The sequence below is a fragment of the Ptychodera flava genome, chromosome 12 (genome assembly GCF_041260155.1).
Source record: "Ptychodera flava strain L36383 chromosome 12, AS_Pfla_20210202, whole genome shotgun sequence".
NCBI classification, from domain to species: domain Eukaryota; kingdom Metazoa; phylum Hemichordata; class Enteropneusta; family Ptychoderidae; genus Ptychodera; species Ptychodera flava.
Window position 1 is genome coordinate 33,242,747 of NC_091939.1, and position 22,250 is coordinate 33,264,996.

Consider the following 22,250-nt stretch of genomic DNA (forward strand, 5'->3'; position numbering starts at 1 on the left):
AAAAGTCTGACTGGAAGCTGTGCACGTCCCTTTTATAAAGGCATATAAGAACAATCTAGAACTTTTATTGACATGCTAATTACTGTTCTAAAATTATCTCCCTTACACAACTAATCAACTTTCCAGAACATTCCAAACATGACTAATTGAATTCAAGGTTGTGAGGTCATTAAGGGCAGTGACCTTGAGAATGTTCTAGACTAATTGAACTCAGGTCATGATGAGTGTGGGGGGAAATGACCTACATAACACCTTCATGATCTATATCAGATGAAAGCAAATTTTGCACGCCATAATATACTTTGCTTTGTCTCATACATTATGTCATGCAAAGTTTGCTTTCATCCATTATGGTTTAGGAGGGGTACATTATTTAAAAAAATGTAAATGTTATAATGAACTGAATAACAAAGAATCATTATCAACTATGATGATAATGATCAGGGTTGCAATGACAGTTTTTGTAACAAGATATGTTATTATATACTACAAAGACTTGCATTTTATTGATAAATTGTACACTTAATTGCATTAATTGAGTGAATCAAGATAATTGTCAATGAGAGACAAGATATGTTGACCAATTAATTTAATTACTTTCACTTTTCAATTGATATGTCTGCTAATTATGATGTATCTTAATTGAAGTAGAAACCATTATATGCTGGTTTTGACATCAACACCCAGTGTAATTGCATTAATGGAACTCTAAGGTCATGCATGACCATCATCAGGAACTTTCAGTGACGAGCGTGTACACAGATATTTAATAAGTGCCTTTGTATATTGAAAATGAAAATGAAATTCAAGATGACCTATCAACAGAGTTATATCTTGGTGATATCAATTTGATTTGAAAGCCTGAATTTTTTCTTTTGCATGATGAGTTTAAACACTTGATCTGTACTGTTCTTTCTACTTTTAATAGTAGAAAAATGTTGAATCCAGACTTTAGCAGCCTCGGTAATATTGTCTTGATGGTAGGTAGAAATCTGAACAATTGTACAAACATGGGTTCTGTGATGTAGCTAGCAAAGCGTACACACACTAGTTAATCCATGCCATTAAATTTACTTTTCTGTGCTTTGTCAACACTGTATGTGACCAGAATATCCATGATACTGCATAAAGGAGATATGTTTTCATTGTATTAGGGAATAGGGCACCATCTTTCAGCGTGGTCAATATGAGCTATTTATTCTGTCATTCTGTGTTGACTTTCTTCTTCCAATATGTCATATTGCTGGTCAGATGCCATGCTGACTGTCAATTAGTGTTTTCTATTAACAGATATAATGTTGACTCAAGCGTGTTTCGCTATTGTTTTTTAAAAGGTCATCATTTTAGGCTCTTTAGTATCATGCTCCATGTTGCTATGACATCAGATTGCGATAAACTTGTGTGTAAATACAAGTGACAGAAATGTTTAACTATGAGCGATGATGTCATTTGTACGATGTCAAATTAACAGATTGTGAAGTGGGAAAGGTGAAGGCTAGGATTAGAGTTGGGGTTAGTAATCCCATTGGTGATGGGCTGTGTTGTTGTTCACGAAATGCTATTCAGCATCTTTGTTAGGGCCTTCGGTGATGAATACGAAAACTATTTGCCTTGAATTGTTGACAGGTCAGCAGATCACAACACAATAGTACTTCATACATCTGTAGGAGTAATAGAAAGTACTTTTTTGTGTGTGGGGGTTTTACATCACCAGTGTGTTTCCAAAATAGCACAGGTGATTGTTGAAATCTCTGCTGTATTTCCTGGAGGCTTTCTTCTATACAGCAGTTGGCAATGGAGAGAACAATGCTAATATAACAACCATATATATTTAATTTATCGCCTTGTTTCTAGATTAATGAAATACATCTGTGTGTGTATGTGTGTGGGGGGGAGAAGGATATATATTTTGAAATGCATTATAATGTGCAACAGGTTGTTTTATTACAGTTTCAAAGCTGTGGTTCTGTCATGTTTAAGAATTGTTTGCTAAAGACACATAGATTTGAAATTTGATGGTAAATGTACTAATAATAATTTTACGTTACCTTGTATGATCATTACCCAATTATTTTCAAATTTATGATTTTTTAATGGTACGTCTATAAATGTTGATCTGTATTTGATGACAGATTATACATACTTTAGCAGACTCTACCACATCTCAACAATACATTTTTTTGTGTTACCGTTTCAGTGTTGCTGCACATCGCACAATGCCAGCAGACTTTCCAGCCAGAACCGTACCTTCTATTTGCCAACAGCATTGACATCAGACGGCTCAACTTTGACGGAACAAACTACCAGACAATAGTGAACAACCTACAAAATGTGGTGGCGCTGGACTTTGATTACGCAACGGGATACATTTACTGGAGTGATCACATAAATAGGAAAATTCAAAGGTAATGTTGATGAGTATCAATGTGCAATGGAGATGGGTAATGGAATCAGAGAAGAGAAATTTTTTTCTTTGATGAAACATGATACAATCTGTCAATAAATTATGATTATGCACTCTCAATAAAACTTCTTAGTTGAATTCTGTTCCTTCAGGTCGATAGGTTGACAGACAGTTGGTCACAGCTCTACAGCCATTGGTGCTTTATTCTAATGTGAGATATGATGCATTCAGATACTTTACAGAAGATAATTTTTTAAAATTTCATTCCGTGATTGACTTTGCAGGGCCAAAATGGATGACCCAGTAAACATAGAAGACTTTGTGACGGCTAATTTGACTCAGCCAGATGGTATCGCCCTGGACTGGGTTAGCAGGATACTATTTTTCAGTGACAGTGGTAAGTGAATTGAACTGAAGTCACAACACTTTCATAGTTTTTGATAACACCATTTCAATATTTTTAACACAAATATTAAAAATTCTCAAGTGGAGAAAGAATATTGTACATGTTAGGGAATCTAAACTTTGGAATCCTCACAACTCAAGCCACTAGATACAATATTTCTTGTTATAAACTCATTGTTTTGAATACTTTTAATTCCTACTATCCCCTTTTTCTATTTCAGCAAGAGGAGTTATAGAAAAAATAAATCTGGATGCAGATGCAACAGGACAGCGCAACAGACGACTTCACATTGGGAATAATGTTCACAAACCTAGGGGACTTTGTGTGGACCCCCACAGTGACTGGTTATATTTCACGGATGTCTTTGAAGTTTACCCTACCATACAGAAGGCTAGAATTAGTGATGGATCTCAGCAGACGACGCTGATTGATACAGGATTGTCTAAGCCAAATGCAATTACCATAGATTATATTGAGAGGGTAAGGACTGTAAAAATGGACTTTGATTGTACATTTTGAGCTGTGAAGTTGTTTGAACATGCTGACAAGCACTGTCAGCAGACCTTTTATCCAGGGAACATTTCTATGTGTTGCTGCAAAATGATACCTGGCTGGTTATCTGAAAGTTTTTGAAACAGTTAATATACAATGTACAATCTTGGCATTTTAATATATTTTTAGTTTTTGATAAATCTATGTTGTGTGTGTATGTCAAAAGTCAGCTAACCTATGAATTGAAAATTTCAGATGTTATACTGGGCTGATGCAGAGACTGACAAAGTTGAGCGCTGTGATTTGAATGGAGGAAATCGCCAATTACTAGTGGACAACCCGCAGAGGTTCCACCCGTATGGCCTTTCACAGTATGAAGACAGAATATACTGGACAGATCAAAATTTACATCACATCGTCAATGTACATAAAAACAATGGAGAAGATAAAGTTATCATTACTGGATATTTCACTTATCCAACCGCAATTCATGTTGTCCACCCTGATAGGCAGCTTGGAGCTGGTAAGTACAACTTGGAATAGATGTTGGTACTGATATGAAGGTGCATCTTCAAGCTTTCTCTACCTACATGGATATATACATGTCACCTTTACACTGTGGGAGTCACAGCACACATAGAATTTTTTTCTTACAGTGTTCTGTCTGAGGTTATGGAACAGTTATATGTCATGTTCTGAAATACATCAACATTTTTGCTTCTTGTTAGTCACAGCAATACTTGCCAGTGTAAACAAGAACAGTGTGATGTAATCATATCATTTTGCAAAAGTATAAAGCTTGTGAAAATTTCTTTTACAGCAAGAGCTTTAAATGACCCCCACAAGTAGTAGATCAGAAATGTATTAAACAAATTTGAGAGTCTGAATATTTGTCTCTGAGGCGCATTCTACTTTTACATGACGCTGTAGGGTTTCATTGGAAGTATCGGAATGCTTTTATAGGGTACTAGTCTGTCAGATTTTACACTCTAAACTGTCATGGCAGCATGAAGCTTTTCCTATGAATTTACACAGCTAACACTCCATCACAGTACCGCAAGACTTATTCTAAACATAGGGCCAAAGTCCCTGAAGCTACTATAGACATGGATACAAAATTAAGTATTTCCTGACTGTATGAAATGATCTCACTAAGGTCATCCTAGGGACATGTAAACCAAATATTAAAGCTGTCTGACCAGCGGTTTTGAAAAAAACAAGCGACTCAACAGTTGACAGAGCTCTGCTGTGTTATGTAGAGAATAACCTTTTGTGACACATGTATTGATGAAGAAGGTGGATATCTTTGATAGCTCATTTCAGGATGGCCTGACCAAAAATGGAAAAAATTCCCTAAAAATACAGATTTGCATATTTCATGAGACTATATTAGTCTATAATAGCAAATAAACGAGAGTTAATTACATTCTAATTAAAGTAAACAAGACTTGCTTAAAGCAAGATTTACGTCATAATAAAACAGCATATCTGTCAGGTTATAAAGAATTTTCAGCTGGTTATCTTTTAATATCAGTATTTTCATCCTATTAACCAAGCACATTTTAACTTTCAAATTAACATTGTAAGTAAGTTCTGTTGAATAAGTTGAGACTGTACGTACTCAGAGAAAGCACACTGAAGAGACAAATGTTTGTAACTTAAGAAGTTCAAGGTCATCAAAAGCATTGTAAGGAATCATGTTACACTTTCATTGCACTGTTTACACAGATTGCATAATTGCTATAAATAGCACGAGGAATCTTACAGCTCAGCTTTACCATAAAAACCCTATCACTTTGACCACTCTTTTAATTGACCACTCTATTTTTTTCCTCAAAAAGTAACCTTATTTTATCCTTACCAAGTCAACCATAAATGGAAATTAGAACTTTCTCTATCTCTATTTATTTGACCACCCTATCATGACAAACTATTATGAGCAATTTCTTTTAGATAACATAAACGGTGGTTCAGAATATATCAAAGTTGGGATTCAGGAAAGTTGCCTTTACATGTTTTAATCCTCCAAGATGGTAAGCATTTCACTATGAACTGTCAAAAAAAGTTGAACTTTCTGATAATTCCACACTAAAATTATTTTGGCTTTGATGATTTCCTAATTAATTCAATTATTTAAAATCATATTAATTATTTTTTTCTGGGTGAATTGATAGGGTTTACACAGTACAAGAATTACATACAATGTAAGTCAAATTTTGACCAAAAATGACAAAAAAATTCCTTAAAAATACACATTTGCATATTTCATCACAATTTGAACAAATCTAAGTTGGGTTATCCCTAGGGACCTGTATACCAAATAACAAAGCTGTCTGACCAGCGGTTATGAAGAAGAAGATTTTTTACCAAAAACACCTTTTTTGGCATTAAGTTGCCTATTTTCAACAATATCAAAAAATTAAAAAAAATAGTTTCTCAAAATCATATTTTTCATCTACACAACAAATATCAAATCAGTAAGTAACTGTGTTCTCAGATTTTGAGTGGCTCAAGATATTGAGTGACGGACGCCTCACAAACGGACATACATACATACATACATACATACATACATACAGACTGACGCCGGACGCCGGACAAATACCCATCCCAATAGCTTCTATAGACTATAGTCTATAGTAGCTAATTAAACGTAAATCTTCTTTTTTATTGCAAACCAGATATTGATGCATGTCAAGCAAACAACGGACGTGGTGAATGTGATCACATTTGCATCGATATGTATGGCGGATACAGGTGTCTCTGTCGCCATGGTTACACAATACAAACTGATGAGCATTCTTGTGAAGGTAACTCTGTTTATGACAGTCTCGTACTTGTACAAGTGCAAAGTCAAAGATTTTAAGTCATTTGTTCTGTTACCAATTTTTATGCAGTCCACACTGTACAGATGCTTATTGAAAGCGAACCTCTGAAAGTCTGAAAATCAAAGTAGGTTTTAATCAAGCAACTTTGTTAGCTATTCAGTAGAAATTATAACTTAATGTCAACTACAAAAGTGCAAGTTCAGAGCAAAAATAAAACTTAAATTTTTTTGCAAATTGATCGGGAATTGACTGAAAATTTGGTTGAAAAAAACAAATATCGTAAATAAATAGTGCCTGTAGAGGGCGCACATCTGATGACCCTACTTGACCCGACCCAAGGTCAAAGTGTCTTCTGAGGCAGGCATGCAGAAGTAGCACTTGTGCTGCGGTGCACTGACTGTCAAATACTCAGCTAGATTTGTGAAGTTATGTTGATATGCAGTGTTTCTAGAAAGTCCAGGCTCCTTAGACAGCATGCAGTGAAACATGGCATTGATTGTTAACTATAGCTTTGTTTTTATGCAGATACCAATGAATGCAGCATTGGTAATGGTGGGTGTAGCCATCACTGTGAAAACACAGATGGTAGTTTTCAGTGTACATGTATCAATGGGTATACTCTGCAAGCTGATGGCAGAACCTGTGTTGGTAAGTATTATTCAACATTGAGATTTCAGGAAATTATTTCCCCTGCACTCCACTACATTCAGTACAAACTTGAAATTTCCTCACACATGCTATTCCCCAAATTTACAGCATTTGTTCAATGTTGATGTAAATGAATTCCCACTGAGTTTATGGAATGGAAGAGTATTGACTTATATTATTTATAGAGGCTCTTAAGAACTCTTAATGTCAAAATTTAAGAAATTAAAGTTTTTAGAGTCTAACAAATTTCATTTGATGAATTTCCAACATTGTATAGCAAGTGTATGGCTACCCGATAAAAGGTGTACATAAACATGAAAATTCAGTGGAAATTGGATTGGCACACATGCTAATGATTAATATTAAAGATTTTGACAAAACTGATGAATTTTTACAATAATCACAGGTGTGTACTTCTATATAATGCGCGGTTGTATTAACATATTTAATGTCACTGAATAGCAGACATTATAAATTTTTCAGTTTATATTCCACAAAAATGTTGCAAGTAAACATTGAATGTACATTGTTATAGTGTCATTCCCTTTGCTAAACACGCTGTAACATAATGTCTGTGTGTCTTTATTTATGCAGACACCAATGAATGTCATATCAGCAATGGTGGCTGTCAGTTCAGCTGTCAGAATACGGAATCTTCCTACTTCTGTTCCTGCCCTTCCGGTTACTCACTCAATGCCGACCAGATCACCTGCTACGATGACAATGAGTGCTTGATCAGCAACCCCTGCCCGCCTGATGCCCAGTGTCGGAATCTTCCAGGCTCATACCAGTGCATTTGCCCGGCTGGCAATCAGTACAACTCAGTGACTGGACTGTGTGAAGACACCAATGAGTGTACCAGTAGCAGTAACCCTTGTACACAGAGATGCATCAATGTCCCTGGTACCTTCAGGTAACAATGTCAAGGTTATCAACCCACAGCTCTGTGGTGTTAAAATATTTATCTGTGCACACCAAAATGCTGGTAAAATAGGTTGTATGCAACCATAGAATGTCTCTTCCCCCTTCCCCCATACAAACGGAAAAAATAAGGAATATACAGAACATATATACACCTCTGTTTTGACATCAGTCCATTAGCAATTGTAGATTTCTAGAAAGTGAACACTCTTCTGATTTCGATGGTCAGAGTGGTAATTCATCAAAAACTTCACTGCAAAGTTTCTATTATTTTAACAGCTAGCTCAGTAGATATAATATGGTGTGTGTGTTTTCATTTCAGGTGTGGATGCAATGAGGGTTTTCAATTACAAGACGATGGCATCACGTGTGTTGACATAAATGAGTGCGGTACAAGCAATGATTGTGAGGGAGAATGTACTAATGTTCAAGGTGAGATATTTGATTTTAAAAAATTCCAAATGACTGGTGCCAAGTCTGGGGGAATGACTTGTGCATGTAGGTTGACAATAGCTTAAGCTGTGAGGGGAATATTCATGCACTTTCTTGTGCTCGCCAATTTGTTCACTCTATATCTAATCAGCATCTTCACCCCAATTCCCTGTAAACAGGTCCACACACACCATTGATAACAATAGGTTTGGGCTGAACCATAGTGGTGAAAGGGTAAGAAAAAGCTTGATACAGTACCATACTGTGGTGCAACCAGAGAGAAGCTACCCGTGATCAATTACGCAATTCTTACTTAACTTGATCGACTTTCACAAACTACTTTTCTGTTCTGCAGGTTCATATGTGTGTTCCTGTACCGTGGGTTACATATTAAACCCTGACAAGAAAAGCTGTCGCCCAGCTGTATGCAGCCAACCACCAGATATTACTGGCTTCTCATTGGAATGCTCCAGTGGATATGCCTATCTCAGTCGCTGTGATGTCAGCTGCAACTATGGTGGGTTCCATACGACATATATTTGGAATTTTAATGTATGCAGGAGTTCACAAGTCATATATAAGAACATTTCATGAAAGGGGTGATTATCAGTATCATATTTGTTCTATTGTAAGATTGTCGTAAAAATTGAGCGATGAAAATTTGTCACTGTCGGTTTAGCTTGTATTGAAATATCAGGCCTATTTTTAACTTCAGTAACTTTTAACCACTTTTGCAAAAATGTGAAGTCAATTATGGATCCAGACCTGATGTTTATAAACAGCAGTGTATTCGGATTGTTCTTCACAACATGAATTTAATGCGTTTGGATTTCTGAATAGTGAAGTAGTGCAGAAGACAAGGAAACATAACTGTTTACATTATAGAAAGTGCAAGTTTCGGAAATTACCGGTATTGTATTCAATCAAATTTACAGTTTCTTTAGCATTATGTTGGGATCATGAATTGTGAGAAATTCCCTACCCTAATAATTATTTATTCACTCATATCACAGTGATAATCCTGCCTGCACTAGCTGGCACAGCATATTTTTCATGTGTTGTCAGCCTCACTAACGCCTGGTATTTGTATAATTACCACAGGTACATTGGTTGGTTCAAACCACATCACCTGTCTATCAAATAGCCAATGGAGTGTTTTGACTGCGGAGTGTATTGGTGCACCGCCAAAGACTGAGAATGAGCCACCAATCCTGACTTACCTCACTTCCAATGTCATAGCGGAAGATGCTGATCATGGCGAAGTTGTCGGTTACCTTCGCACTATTGACTCTGACATTACTCAAACATTTACCTACTATCTCCGTGGTGATGCTGGCCCATTTTACATTGGTACTGACAGCACCTTGAGGGCGCGTGGTGGACTTGATTTTGAGACGCAGTCACAGTACTCCATTTCAATTCTAGCCACTGACAACGGTATACCCCAACAGTCGCAGATATCGGTGCTCACAATTTACCTCATTGACATCAACGAACCACCAGGCCCGCCAATGTGGACACAAAACTCCATCAGTGAAAATGCAAAGGTCGGCGACGTCGTGTCGTATCTCACTGCAGTCGATCCTGACAACAACCAACAACTCAACTTCACCTTGATCACCAACTCTGGAGGCAAGTTCTCGATCACAGGGTCTGCAATAGTCGTCAACCGTCCCCTCGATTACGAGACCAACGCCGTCCACCAGGTGCACATCCAGGTTCGAGACAATGGATCGCCGATCCTCACGAACAGTGCAGTCTTTGAAATTGTAGTCAATGATGAAAACGAACCTCCAACTAAAATAAACTTTGTGCACAGCGATATCAACGAGTACTATGCCGGTGGTGATACTTTGACAGGAAAAGTCATCGGACAGTTTGAAACTGAAGATCCAGACCAGGGGGACACACACATATACTCAATTCTTAACAGCAACAACTGCTTTGCTGTGCAGGGGCAGAATTTAGTTGTAAACAACGCAGACTGTTTCGACTTTGAGACTCACCCCTTCTTCTTACTGAACATTCAGGCCATGGATTCAGGTGGCATGACAACCAGGACTACAATCAGAGTTAACCTGGCTGATGTCAACGAACCGCCCGAGAGGATCGTATTGTCAACAACTTCAGTGACGGAGCATGTCCCCATCAACACAGTGATTGGCACACTGTCAGCCATTGACCCAGATGCTGGTGATACCCACACTTTCTCACTAGTCAACAGCGACAGCTCTTTTTACATTGATGGTAAGTTAGTAAATTTTTTATCTTTTTTTCATCAATCTCTGCATCATTCCAAGAATTTTTGTTATGTCATTTTTGGGTTACACAGAAATGTTCTGAAAACTTAAACGGTAATATTACTGAAACAGCAGTGCTAGTTACTTCATCAATATCACGACTATCCATTAACTATCAACATGTACCATTTACCAGGGTTTTCTCTCGACTGCGCGATTGCGCAGATTGCGCATTTCAAGCCACTTTCTGCCCTTTAAAAGTTACTGACTGCGCGAAAATAGCGCACAAAACACAGCACGCAAATACGTCCGTATGATGGTGACCCAAGCGCACAGTGTAGTGACCTGTAAATTTGCCGTTATTTCTATTCAGAATATTCCCCCGGAAAAGACAAAATATCGCCTGTCATTCAATTTTGGTGACGTCATAATGTGGAGTGGACGCATCGAAAAGAAAACACAGTACAGGACATAGTTGTGCTTCAGTGTCCAAGGATACCAGTGCCATACATTTTATGTTCATGTTTTGATAGGATATGTTGTTTAATGTCATTAGTAAGCATTAAAAAATACTGCCCCCTAAAATGTCAAGTTTGCCCCCTGATTTTGATGAATGGGGCAGAAATTGCCCGCTTCAGTGAACATGCAGAGAAAACACTGATTTACCGGTGCATATTAAGAAAGAACCTGGCAAAAAGTTTTGACCATCTCTTGTACTTTCTCTGATAAAGTTTCAATGGCGACACCAGGATCCCAAATGATGGAAATTATGTGTTTCCTTGCAGGACATTCCGTAAAAGTTGCCGCTGACATCAGCTATGAAACATATCCAAATGGAATTTCCTTTGACATAAGATGTCTGGACAGTGGCAGCAACACCATTGTTGAAACTCTAGTGGTGAGATTACTGAACAAGAATGAAGCACCAAATGATATCAGTGTAACCGTCTTCAAACCATGCAGTCCTGGTAAGGCTTCATATCAAATCATTGTAACAGTTTTACTGTCGTACGGCTTCACACACAAGAATTCTTTTGTTTTAAAAAGTTATATGCTCATATATCTTTGTTTATGCAACAAGTTTTTTCATATTTTACTTTAGTCCAGAAAGAAAAAATAAATTGTTCATCGGAATCGCCACTTCTACTTGCCCAATTTGGAATTTTTTTTTATTTCGGCAAATTCATACTTCTGCATTGCAAATACTTTAGTACCGCCGCTGGTGGGGCCCTACACTTCGTTGGGCTTTCGCAGGCATGTGGGATTCTGAATGAGACTTCCAACGTGTCTGCACTGAGCTCTATCAACACGTTGTTGCAACGTCTGAATTTTGCAATCATGACACAAACTGGGTCAATTTTTGGCTCAAATTTCTCCATTTTGTAAAGGTTAGTACGCCATGAAAAAAGAAATTAAAAAAATTTCGCTCACTGCTCCTGAACCTTGGTCCAAAAAATCCGATGAACAAGATTTTTTTTCTCTGGCCTTATTTTTAAGTTAATTTTTATTTCAACAACATTGAAAATTCTTCAAATTCACCCCATGGCAGATTAACTTGTAAGTATGTGTACACATAAACTTTGCAGGGATAGGTACTTATGTATTCATTTATATCCCTTAGCATATTAAGATAGCTAGTTTTGTCAAATACATCGGCTATATAGCTATGGAAGTCTGTATGCATTGCATCCATTAGGTCACGTTGGTCCCAATAACTTGGCTATTGATGCCTGTGTTGCTGAGATGACTGTCAGTGGTGACATCATAGCACTGGTTGAGGCAACTGATCCAGACGGTGATGATCTTGTTATCACCATGATTGACAGCAGTGACAGATTCATTTTGACAGGTGAGTGATGATTGACAGCTGTCATTTTATTTTTTACAGTGATTAAAAAAAACTATTCCAAGCTCGATATACCTCTGCAAACATGAATGTCAGGTATAAAATTTGCATTTCCTAGATTGCACATAAATAGAACTTGCTTGTATAAATTCACACTAAAGCTTTTTAAATTTGTCTTCTTTGATTTTGTTCACAGATGACAATAAAATTATAATGGGTAATGATGGTGTGAATTACGAAGGTACTACGTCCTATGGACACATCTATCAGATCACGCTGACATCCATGGACCCCAATGGTTTGATGAGTGAAAAAGACCTTACATTTCAGGTACATGATTACTTCCAAGGGGTATCGGTCAAAGGTCAAACTTGGGTGAAAGGTTAACAAGTCAAACTAAACTGGGTCAAAGGTGGCTAAGCCTACTTTCAATGTGTCGGTACTGTTGTTGAGCCATTGTTGTCACAGATAGTAAAAAAGCAGTTTTGATTTTTCCTTTTATCAATATTTGAAATTTTTTTCAATGAATGAATAACATTAACTTAGTGTTTTGATATTATGATAAGCATTTTAGTTTCCACACTTCATATGTGAATGTAACGGTTAGATCGATCTTCTTACTGTCTGACTCTAAACAGATAACTGATGTTAATGATGTTCCAAGTGGCATTAGGACATCTGCCACAGTTGTCAGTTCAGCCACACCAACTGGACAAAACTTTGCTGTCTTGACATGCCTTGATGAAGATGTCTCCGACACTCACACTTTTACCTTGGTTGATAACTCAGGTGGACGGTTCGCAGTCAGCGGCAATCACCTTCAGGTAAATCCCATCAAGGGAGCAGTTCAAAAAAGCCATTCTGATCCAGTCAGGCTACAATTTACTTTAGTAGCCTGTTTTAAAAACAAAATTTGTTTAATTCCCCAGAAGTAAGGCTAAAGTTTACAATTATTTCATAATCACATCATCAGAAATCATGGCTATCGGTGGTTTTCCATCCAAAAATATCCTGGTTTATCTGTACCAAAAGTTAAGCTCAGAGTTCAAGGAAAAGTTCAAGGACAAAGAATCCATGCTTTTGTCACTTTTTCTCTTAATCTAGGTTGCAGCTCCTCTAGACAGAGAGTTAACTCACACAAGAACTATCGTTGTAAAATGTTCTGATGGCCAAGCTGAGTCCGATAATGTACAGATAGACCTCCAAGTTACTGCATCCAGTGGCAGCGATGACATTGAGGTTGTTCTTGATGATCATTCTGTGCAGGAGAACAGTCCCGTGGGCACTGTAGTTGGTAAGACTCACTCAAAGATATATCACAGTTTACTTTACCCAGCATTCAAGAGCAGAAGCTACATTCCTTTCACTCGTACATTTTATCCAATTCCCTACACCAACCAAGCTCACCTGTGTTGCAAGGAAGAATGAATAATATTTTGAATCATACCAGCACCTTTTTGTGTAATTTTACCGTTCAGTAGTGGCAGGTGCTCTGTTTTGTTTCTAAAGTTTGTATATTTATATCATCATCTTTGAGACCTCAATATTTTTGCCTGTTCTACATGTACAGACACAATCAGATATTAAAATGTGACGATCCATATTTTATAATGTATTTTGTACAGAAAGTTTTAGCTCGAAAAAAATAATTCTGTATTTATGTCATTTCAATTGCTAATTCGTTTGTTCATTTCTACCATCCTGCCACTATCTCAGAATGTTATCAATAAATTACTTCTTTTTAGCTTGCATTTGGTATATGTATATATACCAAAGAGAGGGATGATATTGATATTGTTTTAAAGGACTTCATTGATGTTATATTTTTAAAAAATTTTGATTTGATCCAATTTTCCACACAGGTCGGATCTTGGCCACTAGCACTGAAGCAGACGACACTTTTGAGTTTGATCTTTTGAACAGTGGTGAGGGAGTCTTTCTCACACAGGTGGTTGACACCAAGACAGTGTATCTGGTGACCAATCAACAGCTAGATTATGAAGATGATGACACGTACACCATAACAGTACAGGTGACTGGTAACTATGGCACCACGGTCAAGTCATTCACCATCTCAGTAAGTGATCTTTCCTACCTAGGGTGTTCATATATTTTCAAGTAATCAGCAAATTGCCATAAATGGGCAATCAGGGAAGGGGAGGCATATATAAGTATATCACAACTTTAAAGGTATAAAGTCACCTGTAATCTAAATATGCCCATATATGGTTCCTTGGTATTCAAAATCCCATGTGAGGGCGCTGTTTTTAAAAAGCGGCACCCGCTTAAAATCTGTGATTGGTTAGATTTTCTCTTTCCATGGTAACTGTGGCAAAATTGGAACTGGTGACGGTATACCTTTAATAGGAAAAGGGAAAATAGCAAGTCAAAGTAAGACTGGAGTATAGTGGACCCATATTAAGCCACCATGCAAAACAAAATTACCTTAGGGGTATGTTCATATCTATTCACCAGGACAAGCACCCTCAGACAAGTGGTGATTTCTACCATAGGGAGGATGTGTGCAGTGTTCCTCAGATATGTGCCATGAACAGTGATTTTTATGTCCTGAAACAGATTTGGTTTGGATGAATGAAATCGTCACAATGTATGCTTGTATCGTTTCCTTTGCAGGTGACTGATGTTCAGGAAGCTCCTTACAACCTGGCTTTACACAACAGTGTGGTGCAGGAAAACATCAACAATGCACTGGTTGGCATAGTAACAGCTGAGGACCCTGAGGGAGACGCCATTGACTTTGAGATTACACAGGATGTGACAAATGCATTCCAGGTTTGGGACAGTAATACATTATCATGCTTAAAAACTAAAAATATAAGTCAAAAAATAAGAAAACTTGAAATCTGATTCTATTAGTGAAGCCTACTGGTAACAATATATGTCATATCTCAGGTTATACATAGGTACACCAAAATAACAACTGATGGTTTGAATGATACAGTAAAGTAGGGTATTTACACCTGCATCTGCAGCATATAAATGTGCATTTTTACTTGAAAGTACACATGCTTGTTCATTGACTTACCCGTACTGAGTTTTATAAATACAACTTAAAGAGTTCTGGTAAAATAAAAGCTTAATTTTCTGTTAAAAAAATCAACTTTAACCCATCACACACCACATTTATGTCCCTTTAAATGCATTGAAGAGTATGTAAAAATGTTTGAAGAGAAACGTTTTATTGAAATTTATATTTATTTTAAAAGTTCCAATTTTTAAGAAGTCCCTAACTGTAACTTTTATTTGTATGATAGCTTCTGACAACTGGAAGTTCCAATACCAAAAGACTGGTAACTAAGAGACCACTAGACTATGAAACCGAGCAAATCATCAACGTTGCAATCAGAGCCAGGGAACAGACAACACCAGACAGGAAAGCGTCAGAGGCAATCGTCTTCGCAATTCGCGTAACTGACGTGAATGAGGCGCCAGACACGATCTCCCTGAACATGAACTTGGTGGATGAGAACTCAGCGCCTGGGACAGTAGTGAGCTACATTGAGGTGTCGGACCCAGACAGCAAACATCACTTGCAGCATTTCACGTGTACACTGAAGGATGACGCCAACGCTCAGTTTGCATTGGATGGTCTCAGTATAGTGGTAAGTACAAGTTACAAGCTGACTCAAATATCTACACGATGTAGAACTGAGCAAATTCATGCAGCATTCAGTGGTCTGCAGGTCACAGTATGAGTCTGAATTTAGTTAGCCAGTGGTCTCGGATCATTTAAAAATGTTTTTTCCTCTACAGTATGTGGCAACCCAAATCAACTTTATATAAGGTCTACTCATCCAATGAAAGTGCTAGGGGTGAAACATACTCTGGTGATGAAAAATTTCCTGGTTCTTTCAAAAGTTGCGTCCGTCATTACAATGTTATGATCTAGATAGAATATTAAACCTTCCACTCCAACCCAACTTTCTGTGTTTTTATCAACTCAGATGGTTTGATTTGATACTGAAAAACGTACCCACATTTTGCAATAATTAATTTTAATTTTTACTTTTTCAGGTTGCTCCCGATGCCCATATAGACTTGGAAGGTCCATATGGAACAGAACTCAGTGTTGACTTAGAGTGTCAAGATCAGTATGGACTGTCAATTGAGGACAGGTTCACCATTGCAATCAACAATGTCAATGAACCTCCCATTGATATTTTGTCAGCATCGGGGTTATTCCAGGTCAAGGAGAACAGTCCTGGTGAGTATAAATATTCTGTACAGCCCAGCATGAATGGTCATAGCTATCAGTGTATTAATTCTCTGAGAATCAGTCACCCTTTGGTAAGGTTTCTGGCCTCTATTTGTTCCTTTGTGTTTGTTAGATTATCTATGATGTGTTGATTCCTTATAACTCAATAGCTGGGCAGGTCTAACATCACCCAGAAAACTGGTTCTTAGTCAAGTCACCTTGACTCAATGATATGTTAAGCCCTACTTGCAAGAGTCAAAGGTCAATTGACATGCCCAGCATTTTGCATTGATCACCATTAGCCTAGGGAGTCCATTAGATTAGGATTAGGGAGACAGCATACTCCCCCAGGAGCACAGACCCTTTGAGTTGATAACCAAAGGTTACGACCTTACTATATTGATGAAGTAACATTAATACAATAACATCATTCTGAAACTAGTTTGCTGTTGCAAGTTTTGGTGGTCCACGTGATGAAAAAGAAGAAATTAATATGATAGTATTCAAATATGAATTACCTCTTATTAGAAAATAGCTTTTGAACGTCAATTTATTTTCCGGTCATTTTTCCAGGTGAGGTTGTTGCCCATCTGAGGACGTATGATCCTGACAACAGTCCTCAGGACACATTCACTTACACTGTGTCTCCAGTGGACTTCTTTGCTGTCATGAACGATCAGCTGATTACACATACAGCTCTGAACTATGAAGAGAAATCTACCCACGTCGTGAATCTGACCACAACTGATGAGGGCGGTCTTACCCTTACGAAGGTCAGTGCAACATGTCAACATGTGATGCAAGACATTGTCACATTTTTTGGCAGCACTGTGATGTTCAATGCAACAGAGGGATGGGACCTTGGCCTCTTTATAGCTGTATATCGTGTATTAGCGAAGAATGAAAATGTGAAGATGGTATTTTATCATTAAATGAATGGTTTCGTAGTTCGTTGATTATGGATAGAAAAATGGGTATAGTTATACAGATTGGTGCAGTAATGCTGAATATGATCATGAGAAATGATATCAAATTATGACACTCGTTCATTTCAAGGCAATTATCACACTCAGATTCTTGACTTTTGTTTACCCAGGTTATAACTGTTGAAGTCATAGACACAAATGATGCGCCAAGTGGAATCGCAATCCCTGCTGGCACTACAATTGATGAGCACTCAGAACCGGACACATTGGTGGCTGAGCTGTCAACCATTGATGAGGACGTTGGACAGCTGTACAGCTACACCATAGAGGCACAGTCCCCGCTGAATGCTTTGAAACTAGTGGACGGCAACAAGTTGATGGTCAACGATGGTGACGTAATCAACCACGAAAAGGTGAAGACCATCAACGTTACTCTGATCAGCAGAGACAATGGCGTCCCAGACTCACTTTTCACCGTTCAGAGTTTGACCATAACTGTCTTGAATGTAAATGAGCCGCCTAGGTCCATCACACTGGCACATGACACCATATATGAACGATCTAAGGATGGTTCCCTTGTCGGGGAAATCTACGTTGATGATCCAGACTCAATCAACCAGGCTTTCCAGTGCGTGTTGGTCGCTGACAGCGGAAACCGATTTGAACTTGAACACAATGGAACGACCATCAAGCTACTGGTTGGTAACGGATTCGCTCTTGATTATGAGACTGTAAAATTCCACGACATCATCGTCGAGTGCCATGATTCAGATCTCCAGTCACCTGTTACTGGCTCTTTTCGTATTCACGTCTTGAATGCAAATGACCCACCTTCGGGTGTGTTCCTCATCGATGCTGCAGTCAACGATACAACACTTCAACCGAATCGTCCTGAAGAGGACGATGAACTCTTTGGGAACGTCATCACATCGTCAGTGGTGACGGTGTTGGAAAGTGCCCAAGCCGGGACAACAATTGTGGCGTATGTCTTTGTGACTGATGAAGATAACCAGAATAAAAATGAACAGAGACAGGAACACTTCTGTCATTTCATCAGTGAATCGGAATATCAAGAATCCATTCATAAAAGTAAGTATTTTGCACGTCTGTCAGGAGAGCGTTTAAAAGATCAATTTCAACAAATATAGAGCTGATGAAAAGGGTTGTATTACAAAGTCAACATGAAGGAATCCAAGGTCATTGGAAGCAGTGTGAAATGCAGCAGGGAAGGTCATTGCCTTTTTAAAAATATTTTAGTCATATTTTCAGTTTGCAATTCATCGTTTTCAAATTTTGATCAGGTGTTTCTTTTATTTGTTTGTGCAGAATTTGCCCAAAATTGACTGTGAAAGTGCTCTGCACTCACAGGAAATAGCTACAAGACTCTAATCATCTTTTATAAGCTCTGAGGAAGTGCATTTCAGTGGCTTAGTCTGTGTCCGGAGTAACAGAAAACCTCTTCATAAAATGCCCAATTTTCCGATTTGTTTTCTTGTTCCACTTTTTTTTATGACAGTTCATTCTGAGTTGCTGCATGACTTTGGGTGAAATTTGCTTTGCTTCTGTCACAATATACCGGTAGCTTGCAACCAAGTGAACCCTGTGGGCCTAACTTCCATGTGGGTTCAACCAATCTGTTTGTGGTGAAACAGTTGCCATAGTTTGAAGTGAGAAGACTGATAAATTTGATGAGTTAATGCATTTTTCCATTCTGATGAAGTGATGCAGTTAAGATGGTTGTACTAAATTAGTGGCATGATCTTGTCTTTTGTTGATAATGTTTTTGAACAAGGTATTTTCCAGGAACTCATCGTTTTGAGCATTGCGTTGTCTTGTATAATACAGATTCCAGAGTAAGACGTGAATCTGATGACGTCAATGAATACAGTGATGAGATTCCAACAGAATTCATGATACAGACGGGCACCAACAGTATCCTGGTCAGGGAAGAACTCAACTTTGAGGACAAAAACGAGTACATGGTATACATGGAGTGTGTGGACAATGGAAATCCAGCAATGGTAAGAATCACCACAAACAGCGCCCTCACTTCACAGAGATTTGCCAGCCCAGAGTGGTGTATCTTATGAATATGTGTGCCCAACTGCTCTAATATAACTACAAATATGAACATTTCTTTGATTTTTCAATTCTCCCAAGTCTTCATATTTTCAGTGTTTAAAGGAACATTTTAGCTTAGGTAATTTCTTTTAATGTCCAACTTTTCATATTCTCCAATTCGGTGAACTAATAAATATTTTTACCGAGAGGGGAACATAATCTGTGCAGAATCGATGCATTTCATCTTTAAATTACACAAAATGTAATGATGTTATCCATTCTCAGACATACGGAGACTAAAATTCTCTATTCTTACCATGTACTATTGCTTTCTTGGAAACAGAGTACTGTCAATTCTGTGAAGATAATAGTGCTTGATGTGGATGAAGCACCTATTGATATTGGTCTGTCAACACTCTCCATGAAGGAGAACAGTGCAGAGGACGCCCTCGTCGGTAGGTCATTGAATTTTGTGTTCTCACATCATTGACACAATTAGAGTCAGTTGTTGTGCGTATGAGTGTGTTTGCCTGTTTCCATGGTGATACATGTATCTGATAATGTTTAAATGTAGTGGCAAAAGTAGGTTAGATCTCAAACTTGTAGATAAATAAAGATCCAAATTATTTTCAAGGGATTCAGACAATAACAACTACAATAATGTTTTAAAAAAGGTTTGTTTATTATCAAATTTGGAATATTTAAATTCAAGTGATGAAGACATTATATTACATTTGACACTGGAGCATGTGAAGTATCTATTTTGATTTTCATTCCGCCACAAAGGACTCCCGTTAAACAAATAGAAATCATAAAATTGTTAATAGTACTTTTTGTGTTGTAGTTCAGACCTTTAACCCTTTGAGAGCTGTAATTTTTCCCACCTAAATTTAGTGCAACATTTTCCAAATTTTCATTAATTTTTCTGTAATTGTTTTATAATTTTGGAGCAAAAGGACATAACTGTTCTTTGACTACAATTTTTTATCAAAATTTTGGGAAAAATCTGAAAAGACATTGTCTTGATCTAAAAAAAATTGTCTGCACTATATTTTATGAAGGCAACAAAAGTTGACTTTGGCACTCAAAGGGTTAATTATCAAAACAGCCATATGTTGTTTTGGTTATACACATATATGTCCATGTATCCAACTTGACTTCACAAGTTTCTGACTTTGGGAAGAGAGTTATTTCCTTCGGACCATTTCATAATAATAAGTGTTATGGGATGTCAGACCTCAAGAGCTCACATTTTCTACATTTGCATTCCATCTTCACAGCTACCATTGGTTTAGTAGATCCTGATGGTACGCAGACAGCATATGCCTTTGAGATCATATCACTTGGCGTTCCATTCTACATCAAACAGCAAGAGCTACGAGTTGCACGTACTCCCATCGATCACGAGGAAACGCCAATCTGGACGGTTCAGATCAGAGTTCGAGAAGTCAACACTGATCTGGCAATTGTGAAGAATTTCGACATCGTCATTGAACCAGTGAATGAAGCTCCAAATTCACTCACCATCAATGGAGACGTGACTGTCAATGTCATAGAAACTCTTCCTGTGGGGTCAGAGGTCGGCACCTTAGAGACACAAGACCCAGATGAAGATGACACAGAGTTCACATACAGTTTCCATGGTGACAGCTCATCATTTGAATATTTCAACATTGCTGATGACAAACTGGTCATTGCAAAGTCACTGAATGCCTGGGACATGGACGTACATGAATTGATGATCCAAGTTGCTGACCCAGGTGGACTGACCTATGTTGGCAAGATCACCGTGACCTTAACAGAGGTCAACCAATGCTTTGAGGACAATTACTGCAGTAGCTATGCACAATGTATACATAATGTATGTACTTGCAAACCTGGATTCATTGGTGAGTGATCGAATGATTGTCTGTCAGTTTTACTATTGCATTTGCTTTGTTTGGTTTATGTATTGTTGTGATTTTGGACAAAGCAAGTTCTAGTGTTTAGCATGATACAGAGCTCTTACAGTCAAGGCATGTAGGGGGAGTATTAACTTGCTAAGCTGCAAGTCTCTCACTGATTTCCATATGTCACAGCAGTATGTCAAGGATTTTGTCCATGACTAAATTGTCACAGTGCCATTGCAATCCCACAATGCTTCTGAATACATCATCAAACTTCTCGGCCCAAGCTGTAACATTTTTACTTTGATCATGATTTGCCAGCAATAAAGTAATAAAATTACTAGGGGATAATTTAAGAATTTCAAAATCAATCAAAACACCTCAATATTTTTATTTGGGGTGAAAAATATAACATTGTTCGAAGGCAGTCATCATGACTGGTATCAAAGGTCACTGTCCTAGCACAAAGTATTCTTGGTAGTCTAGTTGTTGGCACACACTAATATGCTGGCTTGCTAGCAGGGAAAGCTACATGAGTCCCAATATATGCACAATATCAACCTTACAGACGTAGACCAAGTCAGAAAGTCTTAACATTTTCACATAATGTTATCTTTTTGCAGGTAATGGTTTCACCTGTACCGATGTTGACGACTGTGACCCGAATCCGTGTAATCCGGACAATTCTATTGGTGAATGCCAGAATGGCTTTGGTGGAGTACAGAACTTTACATGTACTTGTAAAGAAGGCTGGCTTGGCCCTGACTGCCACTGGCAGATAGATGACTGTGTCAATAACACATGTGACTCCTCAGGTACATCAAGAAACTCTCCTCTGTGTATTTTCTTTTCTCTTGACAACATTATTTGTTCATTTCACTCCTGAGATCATTTCACAGTTGTTAAATCTTGTAGATGACAGGTCAAATTTCAGCAGTTTTTCG

General features: G+C 37.9%; 1 protein-coding gene across 2 annotated transcripts in view; it reads left to right on the top strand.

The window, feature by feature from the left end:
* The window catches only part of LOC139145680 (protocadherin Fat 4-like), a 42,646-nt gene that overhangs the window by 15,075 nt on the left and 5,321 nt on the right, over positions 1-22,250 (top strand). Inside the window, exons 2-26 of one of the 2 annotated variants that reach the window (XM_070716979.1) lie at positions 2,198-2,405; positions 2,689-2,801; positions 3,031-3,290; positions 3,558-3,825; positions 5,984-6,112; positions 6,656-6,778; positions 7,373-7,691; positions 8,022-8,131; positions 8,487-8,648; positions 9,233-10,378; positions 11,157-11,339; positions 12,068-12,220; positions 12,414-12,547; positions 12,856-13,041; positions 13,322-13,511; positions 14,080-14,294; positions 14,852-15,010; positions 15,493-15,840; positions 16,253-16,442; positions 17,007-17,206; positions 17,530-18,448; positions 19,205-19,380; positions 19,764-19,875; positions 20,701-21,309; positions 21,930-22,121. In XM_070716979.1, the coding sequence (XP_070573080.1) occupies positions 2,198-2,405; positions 2,689-2,801; positions 3,031-3,290; positions 3,558-3,825; positions 5,984-6,112; positions 6,656-6,778; positions 7,373-7,691; positions 8,022-8,131; positions 8,487-8,648; positions 9,233-10,378; positions 11,157-11,339; positions 12,068-12,220; positions 12,414-12,547; positions 12,856-13,041; positions 13,322-13,511; positions 14,080-14,294; positions 14,852-15,010; positions 15,493-15,840; positions 16,253-16,442; positions 17,007-17,206; positions 17,530-18,448; positions 19,205-19,380; positions 19,764-19,875; positions 20,701-21,309; positions 21,930-22,121 (6,804 nt within the window). Of the gene's footprint in view, positions 1-2,197; positions 2,406-2,688; positions 2,802-3,030; positions 3,291-3,557; positions 3,826-5,980; positions 6,113-6,655; positions 6,779-7,372; positions 7,692-8,021; positions 8,132-8,486; positions 8,649-9,232; positions 10,379-11,156; positions 11,340-12,067; positions 12,221-12,413; positions 12,548-12,855; positions 13,042-13,321; positions 13,512-14,079; positions 14,295-14,851; positions 15,011-15,492; positions 15,841-16,252; positions 16,443-17,006; positions 17,207-17,529; positions 18,449-19,204; positions 19,381-19,763; positions 19,876-20,700; positions 21,310-21,929; positions 22,122-22,250 lie in introns of both variants that reach the window. The other variant, XM_070716978.1, reaches the window with a different exon arrangement.